Source organism: Propithecus coquereli, unplaced genomic scaffold (genome assembly GCF_000956105.1).
Source record: "Propithecus coquereli isolate 6110/MARCELLA unplaced genomic scaffold, Pcoq_1.0 Scaffold122, whole genome shotgun sequence".
Lineage (NCBI taxonomy): Eukaryota > Metazoa > Chordata > Mammalia > Primates > Indriidae > Propithecus > Propithecus coquereli.
The window spans coordinates 6,326,265-6,338,431 of NW_012136303.1; the positions used below are offsets into that span (position 1 = coordinate 6,326,265).

The window sequence follows — 12,167 nt, forward strand, 5'->3', positions numbered from 1 at the left end:
ATCCAAAAAAAATTACAGAGGCTTTCAGTGACCATACACACCATCAGAAGTGGCCTGTCCTCAACCCCGAGGCACTCTTTAGCTCATTCTTTTTCTTCATCACACTGAATCACTGGCAAAAATTATCCTGTGCATTTATTTAATAATAATAGTTAACACTTACTGTGTGCCAGACTGTTCTTTTCTAAGTGCTTTAACTGTAACACTTCTGCGAATCCCCTAACTACTGTTCCCATCTTACAGGTGAGGAACCAAACACAAGGAGGTTGATTAACTTGCCAAGGTCACTCATGTGGCTTGTCTCCTCCAGCGACACAGAACCTCAACTAAGGCAGAGACTATCTCGTCCACTGCTCTTTTCCCCGGGACTTATTAATACAATGGTGCCAAGCACGTTATAGGTGCTCAATACGTATCTGTAGATTCAGTTAACAAATACCGCACACTCATTAGGCACTGGGGTACAAAGCAGTGCAGAAACTATTCAAAAATCCATGCCTAAATGGAGCTTTACATTGAGAATAACTTTCAGCCCTACACCCGGTTAGCCACCCTCTTTCATTTGGTTCAATCACCCCTGAGAATTAAGGTCCATTCTATCCATTTTGCAGAGGTAACAGGATCAAGGTGGGGCAATGATTTGCGCAAAATCACTGGGCTACGTAGAAGGGAAGGTCGGGATTCCAACCCAGTCCGCGAGGTTCCCAGGCCCGAGCTATGAATCAATCAAACAGACAAAGCCAATCACCCGATCAGTATTTATTGAACGCCTACTGAGTTCGGTTAGTCCTCATGCAGGCCAGGTGAAGAGAGGAGGTTGTGGTGCGCAAGCAACTGCGGAGGCAGGGAGGCCTCCGCGGATCACGGGAATTTGGCGCCCATTTTTTTGTTGGTTGAGTGTTCTCGCCGGTGATTGGGCCCCGGCGCGGCGTGCCGGTGCGCCAGGCTGCGGCTGCTCCGTCGACCTTGGCAGGACCCGGGCGGCGTAGAACTCGGCTGGCCTCCCGGGGGATGGGCCACCAGGAGTCTCCGCTGGCCCGAGCGCCGGCGGGAGGTTCGGCTTATATAAAGAGGTTACGTAAAGGGCTCAGCTGGCGCGAACACGTGGAGAGCCACGGGAGCCCGGAAGGCTGGGCCTCCCCCGCGAGCGCCACTGCCACTGCCGGGACGGCAGCACTACCCGCCGCACGTCCGAGCTCGGCCACCGCCTCCCGCGCTGCTCGGTCCCGGAGGCACCCAGGGCCCGGAGCGGACCATCCCCGGGCGGAGGGTCCAGGGGGAAAGCGAGCCGCCCGGAAGTGGAGGTGCGCGGGCCAGGTAAGGGCGCAGTCCCAGGAGTGAAGGCAAGCGCCGAGGCAGGAGTCACCCCGCTTCCTTGGCGTTTGGGGAGGGCAGGCGGGACCTCGGCGTGTCGCGCTCAGGGAAGTTGAACTTCTAAGCCACTCCCCTCCACCCGCCGCCCTCGGGGACTTGGGTCGGTCCGCTGGGCTCCGCTAGGGCTCTATTCAATGGACTGTTTACACCCGGGAGGACGCAAGGCGGGACGCGGGGAGGAGGATCTCGGAGGGGGCCAGGCAGGGAAAAAAACTTCAACAGTCCGCATCGTTTCTTAAGGCGACTTTCATAAATCGTGAAGGCAGCTGGTTCTTGTTTTTCCTGTTGCTACACGATGAACTAGCTGAGACAGCGGAAAGTTTTTGCTTTTCTTTCCGGTTCCCCCTCTGAGCCGCTGCCCCGTGGTCTCGTCTTTCCCGCTTTCCCCTTCCCTCCCCCGTTCAATCGGCGGCGCTGGCTTCCGTCTTAAAGGGGCCGCGGCGGCCGGAGGAGGAGGAGGTGGGACGCTTCGCGGCCTGCGCTCCTTGCCTCCCCGCCTCGGCCTGGTCGTTTAACCGATTCTTTCGCCCACAGGTCACAATCCAAGGTCCCGCTCCTCCGCGTCCCGGGGTCGGACGGAGGGATGAGGCAGGGGCGGGCCGGGCAGCGCCGTTGCTGCTCCCCCCGCCGCCTGCAGCCATGGAAACGGGGGAGGACGGCGCCCGCAGAGGTACACAAAGCCCAGAGCGGAAAAGGCGAAGCCCAGTGCCGCGGGCGCCCAGCACGAAGCTGAGGCCGGCGGCTGCGGCCCAGGCCATGGATCCAGTGGAGGCCGAGGCCCCGAGAGAGGCCTACTTGGCGCGGCGGCGGCCGGAGGGCGGCGGCGGTTCTTCGCGGCCGCGCTACAGCCTTTTGGCGGAGATCGGGCGCGGCAGCTACGGCGTGGTTTACGAGGCAGTGGCCGGGCGCAACGGGGCCCGGGTGGCGGTCAAGAAGATCCGCTGCGACGCCCCCGAGAACGTGGAGCTGGCGCTGGCTGAATTCTGGGCCCTGACCAGCCTCAAGCGGCGCCACCAGAACGTCGTGCAGTTTGAGGAGTGTGTCCTGCAGCGCAACGGGCTAGCCCAGCGCATGAGCCATGGCAACAAGAGCTCGCAGCTTTACCTGCGCCTGGTGGAGACCTCGCTCAAAGGTAGGAGCACCGCGGGCCATCCCGCCCACGCAGGGCCGGCCGGACCCGCTGCTTTCTGGACGGCTCGGTTCAAACTGTCCCGGATCCCCCTAGGCCTTGGTCCTGGTCGTGTCACCCTGGGCCTAGACACACCCTCGTTTCCCCGGGCCCAGGCATTGGGGCCTCGCTCTCTCTTCTCTGGACCCCGGACAAGTCCCTGGCCCCAAAGCTGGCTGGGTTTTTACTAACTGGGTTTTTCATAACAAGACCTCATTTGAGTGCTAACCATTATCTTAGCAAGTGCTCCATAAATGTGAGCCATTGATTATTGAGCGACTAGCACTTTTAAGATCCGGTTGGGAAGTGGAGGGGGTTGGGTTCAGAGTTGGTGGCAGAACTTCAGAGCCCTCTCACCCTTTAGTGCCTTTTCTTTTTCCCTCCCAAAACAAACAGAAAAAACTTTACCGAACCTACCCATACTCTCTCCCTCTTGGTTCTAAGTTTCCTGACATCCTCCCAAACTCTTGCTTACTAGCCTGCCTTTTCCTATGAGACCCCCAGCCCTTCATCCCAGGCACTCGAGCAGAACGACAGTTTTCTGGCTTGGTCCTCTGAGATGTGCGGGCTAATAGCCCCCACAGGTGGGCCTAGAGCTGTCACAAAACAAAACCTCTAATATCTTTTCTCTTCATTTTACATTCTTGGTCTTTTTGTTAATCTCTGAGGCTGGCTGGGAAGAGGTTTTACTTATGAGGAAAATGGGATTCATTGAGGCAAGGGGTCTTGCAGACCTGGAAGACTAATAATCCTGGTTTCTGAGTTTTAACTGCAGTTGCTGAATGTGTTCATCCTAAGTGCTAAGTACTCATAAGCCTCGTTCAGACTGCAGGTAGCTGGGGATCTGCTCAGAGGAGAGGGGCAGTGGGCTAGGAAAGTCTGAGAACACTTCTGAGGCAGGAGAATCCAGGAGAAAGGTTACTAATCTGAGTCTCAGCTGTGGTCTGGGCTCTGACATAATTTTAGGTAACAACTTTAAAAGTAGATTCTGTCCCCTTTCTATAAATAAACTAAGGCTTACAGGAGAACAACTAATAACTTGATTAAGGTTAATCCACTTGAAAGTCGGACTGTACTCCTGATTTCCCTTGTACTTCTCATAGCTTAAGTGATGTGAACCCAGATCTGTCTTGATTCAAGGCCTGGATCCTTTGAAAGAGTAGTCCTGTCCTCCTTAAACCTTTAAGAATAGGCAGGATTTTGGGTGAGGTTGAAGGGTGTGGTTTCCTAAAATCTTGTTTGGAGCTTTCGTGCAACTTTAAAGATCCCACTAAGCCTATCCTAAGAGAACTCCTTCTCTCATTTCAAGTCCCTGTTTGACAGTGGGTTAGGAGACGTGATCAGTATCACCTGAGGTCCTTTTTAGACTTCTACCTTTATGTGCATCCCTGCCCCATCCATTCTGAAAAGCCCACTCTCCTGGGGGGAGTATTTTTTCCCAGGAGATTATTTTGATCTTTTTTTAAAAAAAACTTTTATATAAGAAATGGGGTCTCTTATGTTGCTCGGGCTGATCTCCAACTCCTGGGCTCAAGTGATCCTCCCACCTCAGCCTCCCAAGTAGCTAGAATTATGGAATGCACCACCACATCTAGCCCCAGGAGATTCTTTTACCTTACCTGTATTCTGGGAGCTCATCACTTATTTTGAAGTCCTATTCTCAGAGTGTATCCTGCTATATGGTTAATGAATGGTCTGGACTTCCATATTACCGCACTGCCTTGTGGTGTGGGAACTTGCTTTGCCAAACATTCCATCTATCCTCAGTTCATTGATGCCAGTCTTGGAACTTCAACCTCAGTTTGAAGCCCTTTCTTACTCGCCCAACATAAATATAATTTAGACTTATCTTGCATGTAGAATTTGTCAAAATTTCGCAATAAAGAAAGGCAGCAAAGCATAGCGATTAATACTGTGGACTTTGGGGTCAGACTCAGACAGCATGAGAAATGGGACAAATTGTAAAACCTGTGAGGAGCATTCCTTTAGATAGGGGTACCTGTGGCATAGGGGCATAGGGCTGCCATGCAGACCGGGAATGTCCCGACAAGTGCTCCAGGTAAGAAGGAATTCACTGCCTCAATAAATTCAGGCTACCTTCTCCATCCTCTTCTGCCGTCATCGCCTTCAAGATTCACTGTTCTTGTTCAGGTTTCCCAAACTTGTTTGACCACGGAACATACTTTATTTCCTGTGTTGTAAGCATTACCAAGTTGACAAAAACACTTGTATTTTCATCCTCCCTTTATAAACTAAAACCGAGACCTAGAGAAATGAAATATTTTGCTTTAGGCCACATACTAAATATGTCTCTTTCAATTGTTCATAGAGCCTTCAGAATATTTGAGTCTCCACAATGTTCTGGGATTGGAGATAGAACAATGAAGAAGATGTGCGTTCTCTCTGCTTGTGAATATGACATTCAAGCTTACGTATCATGTGTTAATTTAGCATGTAGTAAACAGGCAGTCGGATCTTTTTGCTTGTTAATTTTAAAGTGGAGAACAAAGATCCAAATTACTCCAGGTTAAGTTTTCCTAAGTCTACCTTCCAAAACTTAGTGGTCTTGGTCTGTCCTGGGGTCCTGTTTGCAGCATGCATTATAATACCACCAACAACGTTAGAGCTGGGAGGGATCCCAGAAATAACCTGGTTCAGCTCTCCAGCAGAAAAATCCTTTGCAGTCACCCTTTGCCAGGTCTCCCACAACTTAGAATGATTTCAAAATAGACCAAAAAATGTTATTCTGCCTTGAATTCTCAACTTCACCCAGTGCTGAGTCCATACTGTAGTATTTGCAGGGAAAGGAAAAAAACTTAAAAAACAAATCATTCCTTGCCCCAAAGGAACTTACATTTGAAAAGCTTGAGGACTAGTAGTAGACTTAATGCTATTCAAGGTCACTGGAGGAAATGGCAAGTTGGCTGATTAACAAGGGCTTTGTACCAAAGTAAGAGGAAGGAGAATCGCGAAGGTGGGCTTGCAAGATGTGTGCCTAGGATCGTGGGTAGGCAAGGAAGAAACAGTGAATCTATTTCACTATTGGGCTAATAGATTCGTTTTTCCCCCCTCAGTCTCCAACTTCTAGTGAATACATAGAAGGCATTTGTATAGTCTTAAATTATATGATCTATAAAAATTCCAATATCAAAAGAAACTTCTGGAAATGAATGCTGTTCTTGGTCTTGCTCATTTTGTTTGATAGACTTCTGTGCCTTATGTCAGTCCTTTCTGAGCATGGAGCAAACATGTCCTACTCAGAAACATTATAAAGAGAGCAGAAGCTATAGAGGGTTAGAAGAGGTCTTAGGTGTCTGATCTGGCCTTCTGTTTCAAAGGAAGAAAACTAAAGTCCAGAAAAGGAGCAGGACTTGTCTGAAATGAGTTAGTGGCAGTGCTCAAATCAGCCTCCTAGGCTTTTATAAACCAGATTAATAGTCCTATAAATTATTTGGTTGTTGGGCTGGTGCCTGTGTCTCTTTGTTTAACTTTGAAGTACTTTTCAAATAAAAAGAGTGAAGGCATCAATGATTTGCTTTTATCCCCTTGTTTTCCGTTGCTAAAGGACCCTGTCCTGAATGCACCTAAAACAAAGTTCAAGATATCACTGCCACTTAGAAGTCAGCAGGCAAGCCTGATTCATTGTCAAACTCAGAAATTCTGTTGCTTTCTCTAATGCACGCACTGATCCTTCTGACAAACAGCACGCGAGGACCAAAAAAATTCAGTACAAACTCTAAGCCTCATAAAACTGAATTATTAGAAGTTTGGAAGAGCAGGAAGCCTAGGTTATCCTCAGCTTGGTAAGACACTAACTAGTCTTGCTTTACCAGTTGTTTGTTTTCTGTGCTCAAGATGCCTTTAGGTAGCTTGAGATGGCTGGGAATGTAGGCTTTGGGAAATAATCTTTTTTTTTTTTTAAATAGAGACAGGGTCTCACTCTTGCTCAGGGTGGTTTCGAACTCCTGAGCTCAAGTGATCCTCCTGCCTTGGCCTTCCAGAGTGCTAGGATTACAAGCATGAGCCACCGTGCCCGGCCTTTCGGAAGTAAAATTGCCTGCACACCAAGTGGCTGCTGTGAGCCAGGTCACTGTATTTGAAGAGCTTCCTCCATGAGGCCTGCAGAGGACACATGCCCAAACGCACACAGTGGAAAGTCACAAGTGGCAGCATCCTAGAAAGCAGTAGAGGTTCTCTCTGGGAGTTTAGTTAGAGGCTTTGGGGAGCAGGCAAAGGAAGTAGCTGAGGGAGGAACTAGTGTTCTAGCTGGGGGAGACCAGGGATTTAGCAGTAGATTAGTTGTCGGCCTGCAGACTCCTATGGAAAACAGCTAAGCAAATAACCAGGTCAGGATTCAAGCCCAGGCATTCGAACTTGAGTATGCTGTCTTAACCACTATGAGGACAAGCGGCTTACGTTCCAAGTTCTGTATTTCTCAGTTATAAAATGGGCATAATCATATTTTACTCAGAAACTAATGACTACTATTTATTTTTAATTGTGTATTAATCAGTGCTCATGACACTACCGGTTTCCGCTGGTGCCTTCCATCTGTCTCACCTGCCAGGGACTTTGTACCTGCTGTCTGGTGTACTCTTGAATGTCTTGAGACAACCATGTCGACTTCACTCTTGCTCTTGACTGACTGCCTGCCTTCTGTGCGTTGGGGATTTTAGGTTCCAGCCCCAGGAGACAGAAACAACCCTTCCTTAATTGAGAGCTTTGGTTAATTGGGGTTGCACTGGGTAGGGCTTTTTATAGTGTAAACTCTCAAGGAAAGCTTAGCTTCCTTAGTAGAACATCGGTTCATTTTCACCTCAAATTCGGCCTTTGGTGGTATCCTTAGGGCTAGGTACCCTCCTTAGTGACTCTCAAATTCTGCATCCTGACCCAGTTGTCTTCATATATTCTTCGTGCCCTACCACTACTTTCCCTATTCTTCCTCTTATTTATACGTCTCCAGCTCATGATTCTTACCGTTATGGAGTGCCTACTGTGTGCACGTGTGGTGTACTGTGAGGAGCCCAGAGACTTGATTTCATTCCACCGGGAGTGCCCAGTCCATGGAGGAGATGGTTACGGAACAACAGATGTTACTTCACTTTGAGAGGTGCTCTAGGGGAACCAGCTGCCAGAAATGTGGACTAAGTTTGGGAGAAGGAAGGATGACTTGTAAAAGGGTAAATCAGAAACGACCCTGGCAAGAGCTGAGGCTTAGGTCTGTGGCAAAGCCCATTGCATATGGAGAGAGATGCCTGAGCCCCAACTGCCGTGGGTTAGGGTTACTCCTTCTCTCTGCCTGGCTGGTGGAATCCACGTTTTAACAAGTACTAATAAGCTACCCTTTCATAGTATTTTCATATTCATTCTCTTTTAATGTTCTCTACTGCGAAATTGGTGTTTTTATAACCTGGTCTTACAAGAAAATGAAGGTCAAGTTACTTGTCCAGTACAACAATAGTGAGGGATCAGAGTCTAAGATTTACATCCAGATGCTCTTTCCAATTTCCACGTTCTTGACACGCTGCCTTATGACTGTATTGGATGCCTGCCAGTGGTGTCCAGAGACACTGACATAATTAACACCCAGTAGTTGCCTGTTCTGTCCAGGCACCATGCAAGGTGCTTCATATGTCACAAGCCTTACAACAGCCCAGTGATGTAGGTGTCTCTTCTCAATTTATGGAAAATGAAAGATTTTTGAAGTCTCAAGTTTGTCCAGGATGATACAGCCTTGTAAGTTGCGGGGCAGGGGAAGTGTTGACCCCAAGCCTGGTTGGCTCATCAGCCCTATCCTTTCTGTTAGGCCCATGGGTTCATTCTTGTCCTTTGTAGGCCACTGTGTCTTGCCCTGACAGCCACCATGACAAATCTGTTTGATTAATCTTAGGAGTCCCTTGAACATAGCCTGTGGTGTTTACATGGTATCCAGCTTCTTTATAGTGACATGACACTGCCTAAAATTGAGCATGGAACCCACATGCTCATCTTTTTTTTTTTTTTTTTTTTTTTTTTTTCCACATGCTCATCTTTGAGAAGACATGCCAGGATGAGTACTTGTCGTCAGCCTCTCAGGACTGAGCTCTTTAAGTAAAATATTTTAATGTACAGCTCCTAATTAATCAAAAACAGGGATGGCCATAGTCACAACTTGTTCAAACTTCACTTTTCTGGCTTTTCTCTAATCCTTTTTCTTAAATGTAACTTTATAATTTTATATTCTGCCTTTTTTTCCCCTTCATGCTACAACATGCTCATAACGTGTTATGTGACCGTCTCTTGGCTTTTTAAGTAAATTTCTGTTGAAGTATAACATGACCCTTTAAAGCATCAACCAATTGGCAATACCATAATTAACAGTTACCCATTCTTGGATAGTTGTTTCCAATCCTTCACTTTTACTATGCTGGATGGAATACCAGTTACGGGTGTTTGAGAGGATTGCGTAGAGTACTGTGAATTCTTTCTTTTCATCTTACATGACAAGTTACTAAATTCTGTTGATCTTTAACCTCTGAAACGTTTCTCCCATCCCTCCCTCCCCTGCCCTCCTCGCCTTCTCCCTTGCCAGCCCTCACCTCTATGGGTTTCAGAACCTCCTAATGAGTCAGTTGGCAGCCAGTCTGTCTCCCATCTTGTTTCTAACCCCTCGTGCCTCCAGAGGGAACTTGTTTCATTGTCAAAGTTAAATCAGAAGTCGACTTGGTCAGTGGTTTGTCAGAGTGCTGTCAACAGCCTGTACGGCTTACTTAAATGGTATGTCTTCAAATCGATGACTTCTTAGATTCCATAAACAATGTATCATTCTGTAATATATTCTGTGTCATTCTGTAATATAAGCTGAACTTTTAGCTCCTTCCCATTTCTTAGGGTCTAAGTCTGCTATAGAACATCTCAGCCTCTTTCCTGCCCATCTACTGCATCTCTTCTGTGACGACTCAGGCTACTTGGGGCTCTGGCGCATGCTCACATCCCCGTGCCGTGTGCCCACCCTGCTCATCCTGGGAGATGCGGCTGAGGGGCCTCTCTCATATCCCAGCTTCCTTCCCCACCCCTCAGGCAGAGCCGGGCACTCTTCCTTGCTCTCATAGCTGTCATCACTGTGCTTCTAATGACCAGAAGCCTTTGTCAGGACAGGGTCAGACTCTTAACTCACCTCATCTCTGATGTCTGACAAACTGTGTGTGCTCAGGAAATGTTTAAATGGAGTTGAAGAGAACCTGCAAATCTAACTTCTGCAGGAGACTTGAGAATAGGCTTGTCCAGTCCAGGACATTTTCTGTCTCTTTCCAGGAGGTGCCTGCCTTTCCAAGCTCGTACTGACTTGGCCTTTTGCTGGGCCTGCTGGCATCAGGTTTCTCAGTGAAGCAGGCCACATTTCATTGGAGACTTCAACACTGCTTCTTTCTATGAGTGAGATGCAAGACACCTGCTTGGCTTTTTTTTATTGGTGTTTGTTTTGTGTGTTTTTTTTTATTTGGCATATTCTCTGTCTCTCTGTGAACTATGACATAGAATGCTTTGAAATCCATAATTTATTTTGTGGTCACCTATCTATCAAACTTGAGGGAAAAAAGTAGTAAAACTATCCCAGAGGTGGGCCTTCCTCACTTTAAAAGTGTGTGCCGTTAGCCCCGTGCGAACTGGGAGACAGCGTTGTCTGTGGCAGGACTTGCTGTGAGAGCTCATATCCTACCACCTACTTGTGGCAGTGCTCTTGGACAGGTTACTTAGCCTTTCTCAGCCTTGATTTCACCACCTGTAAAATAGCGTCTGGGAAAATGAGACGGCTCACATCATGAGCTTTTAAAATAGTGCCTGGAACCAGTGGTTTCTCAAGGTTAATTTATCTCAAATGCTTATCTCCAAATAACACTCACTGTTTTCTCCCTCTCTGGGAAGAAAGCTAAATTTTTTCTCTTACTAATCTTGTAGAACTGTCAGATTTTACCAGACAAGGGAATTATAAAACTTAAGTAAATTTTGTTTCTGTCAGCTCAAAAACTAAGTTTCATGTGGGGATTTTAGTGGTTGTTCCATATGTCTGTTCCAATTATACATCCTGAAACTGGGGAAATAACCACAGAGTGGGGTTGGGGACACACTGGGCCCACTGTGATATGGGCCTGAAATAAAACTCCATTGATATAAGACAGGGGCCTTGGATGGTCAGAAGAGGGAAGTTACATGGAAAATCAGGCATGTGCAAAGTAGATTGGCATTCAAGCTGGCCTTAAGGTGTACATTCTTTTACACCTGCAGAGATGGGGGTGTCATCTTTTTAGGTGGAGGAATCACCCCAAAGAAAAGAGTGACCTGGTCTAGCTGGAACATGGATTTTAGCTGTTACAACCTAAGAAACGTTACGTCTTAAATGGAGTCATTCCTTTTCATTTTCTGATCTAAATGTCAGCTTTTGCCTGACATATGAGAACTTTATTCTGTGGCCTCCAACACTGGGATTACTGAAATCCACGAGTTCCAAGGACTTGGGTGGGGTTGAGTGTTAAGGATGATGTTAGTGATGGTCAGTGAGTTATTCCCCCAAATTGTCTTCTACTCTGCAAGATGTAGCTCATGTGCGTGACTTCATTCACGGCAGTCATATGGTGCAGGTGCCATTCTCTCATCTGATAGAAGACTGAGCCGCAGGTAGGTTCGGGGACGGGACTTGCCCGAAGTTCTAGCCATCTGTCACACCTCGGCCTCTCCATATTTTCCTTTGAACCAAGAGTCCACCCAGTGAACGAGTGGGCAGAGTTGGGGTCTACACCCAGACTCCTTGCTTCCTGGTCTTTGCTCTTTGACATCCCCGAGTGCCTGCTGAATGCCAGGTACCATCCATGCCCCCTCCCTCCATCCCTCCAGTAGTGAGGTAGCTGAGAGAGAGCCCAGGTAGACGATCTGCCTGAAGTAAAGGGCTGGAATTGTAATGTGTGTCATCTGTTTTCTCATGGGTAGCTGGTGAAAACACGTGCTCCAGCTTCTCATGGAATAAGCCCAGGGCCCTTGCCTGTGCAAAGAAGTACTTTTGTCTCTGGGACGAGGAGCCACGTTCCCAGTTTTCCATTCTGTCATGGTTGCTGATGCTGCGCCTGATTTTGAGAAGACTTCTTCCTGTCCAGGGTTTTCCTCTCAACAAACAGCCCCTCCTTTAGCGCATCCTGAGCTTAGCTCCCTCCTCAGAGCAAGCTCCTCGTGCCAGGGGCCCCATCTCCCCACCCACTGATTAATTTAGGGCCCTCTTTTTTTTTTTTTTTTTTTTTTTGAGACAGAGTCTCGTTCTGTTGCCCGGGGCTTTCATTATAGTCTGTTACAGACTTTTCTTTTTACTTGAGTTGCCATAGTTACCAACTTTGTATATAAAATAACCATCATTCCCCACCCTTTATTCTCCCACCAGAAATTTCGCTGTTTTCTGCTGTGACCTTTGCAGAAGGAATTTGATGACTTCTTAATCCTTTCCTTTCTGGCTGTACCACCAGCAAATGTTTCTTGCTCTCCTTTTTACGGCTCTTTACTCCAGAGTCTAGATTCGCTTGGGCTGCAGCTGGCTGCTTCATTTTGCAGTGTTTTTGGGTACAGAGCCACAGCCCACTCAGCCGGTGACCCAGAAAGAGGATTA

The 12,167-nt window shown here is 47.6% G+C and overlaps 1 protein-coding gene across 1 annotated transcript in view; it reads left to right on the forward strand.

Annotated features, from left to right (window-relative positions):
* Positions 1-1,779: 1,779 nt before the first annotated feature.
* Positions 1,780-12,167, forward strand: part of STK35 (serine/threonine kinase 35) — a 42,102-nt gene continuing 31,714 nt past the window's right edge. The window contains exon 1 of the mRNA XM_012637747.1: positions 1,780-2,506. Coding sequence (XP_012493201.1) covers positions 2,014-2,506 — 493 coding nt within the window. The 5' untranslated portion in view covers positions 1,780-2,013. The remainder of the gene's footprint in view (positions 2,507-12,167) is intronic.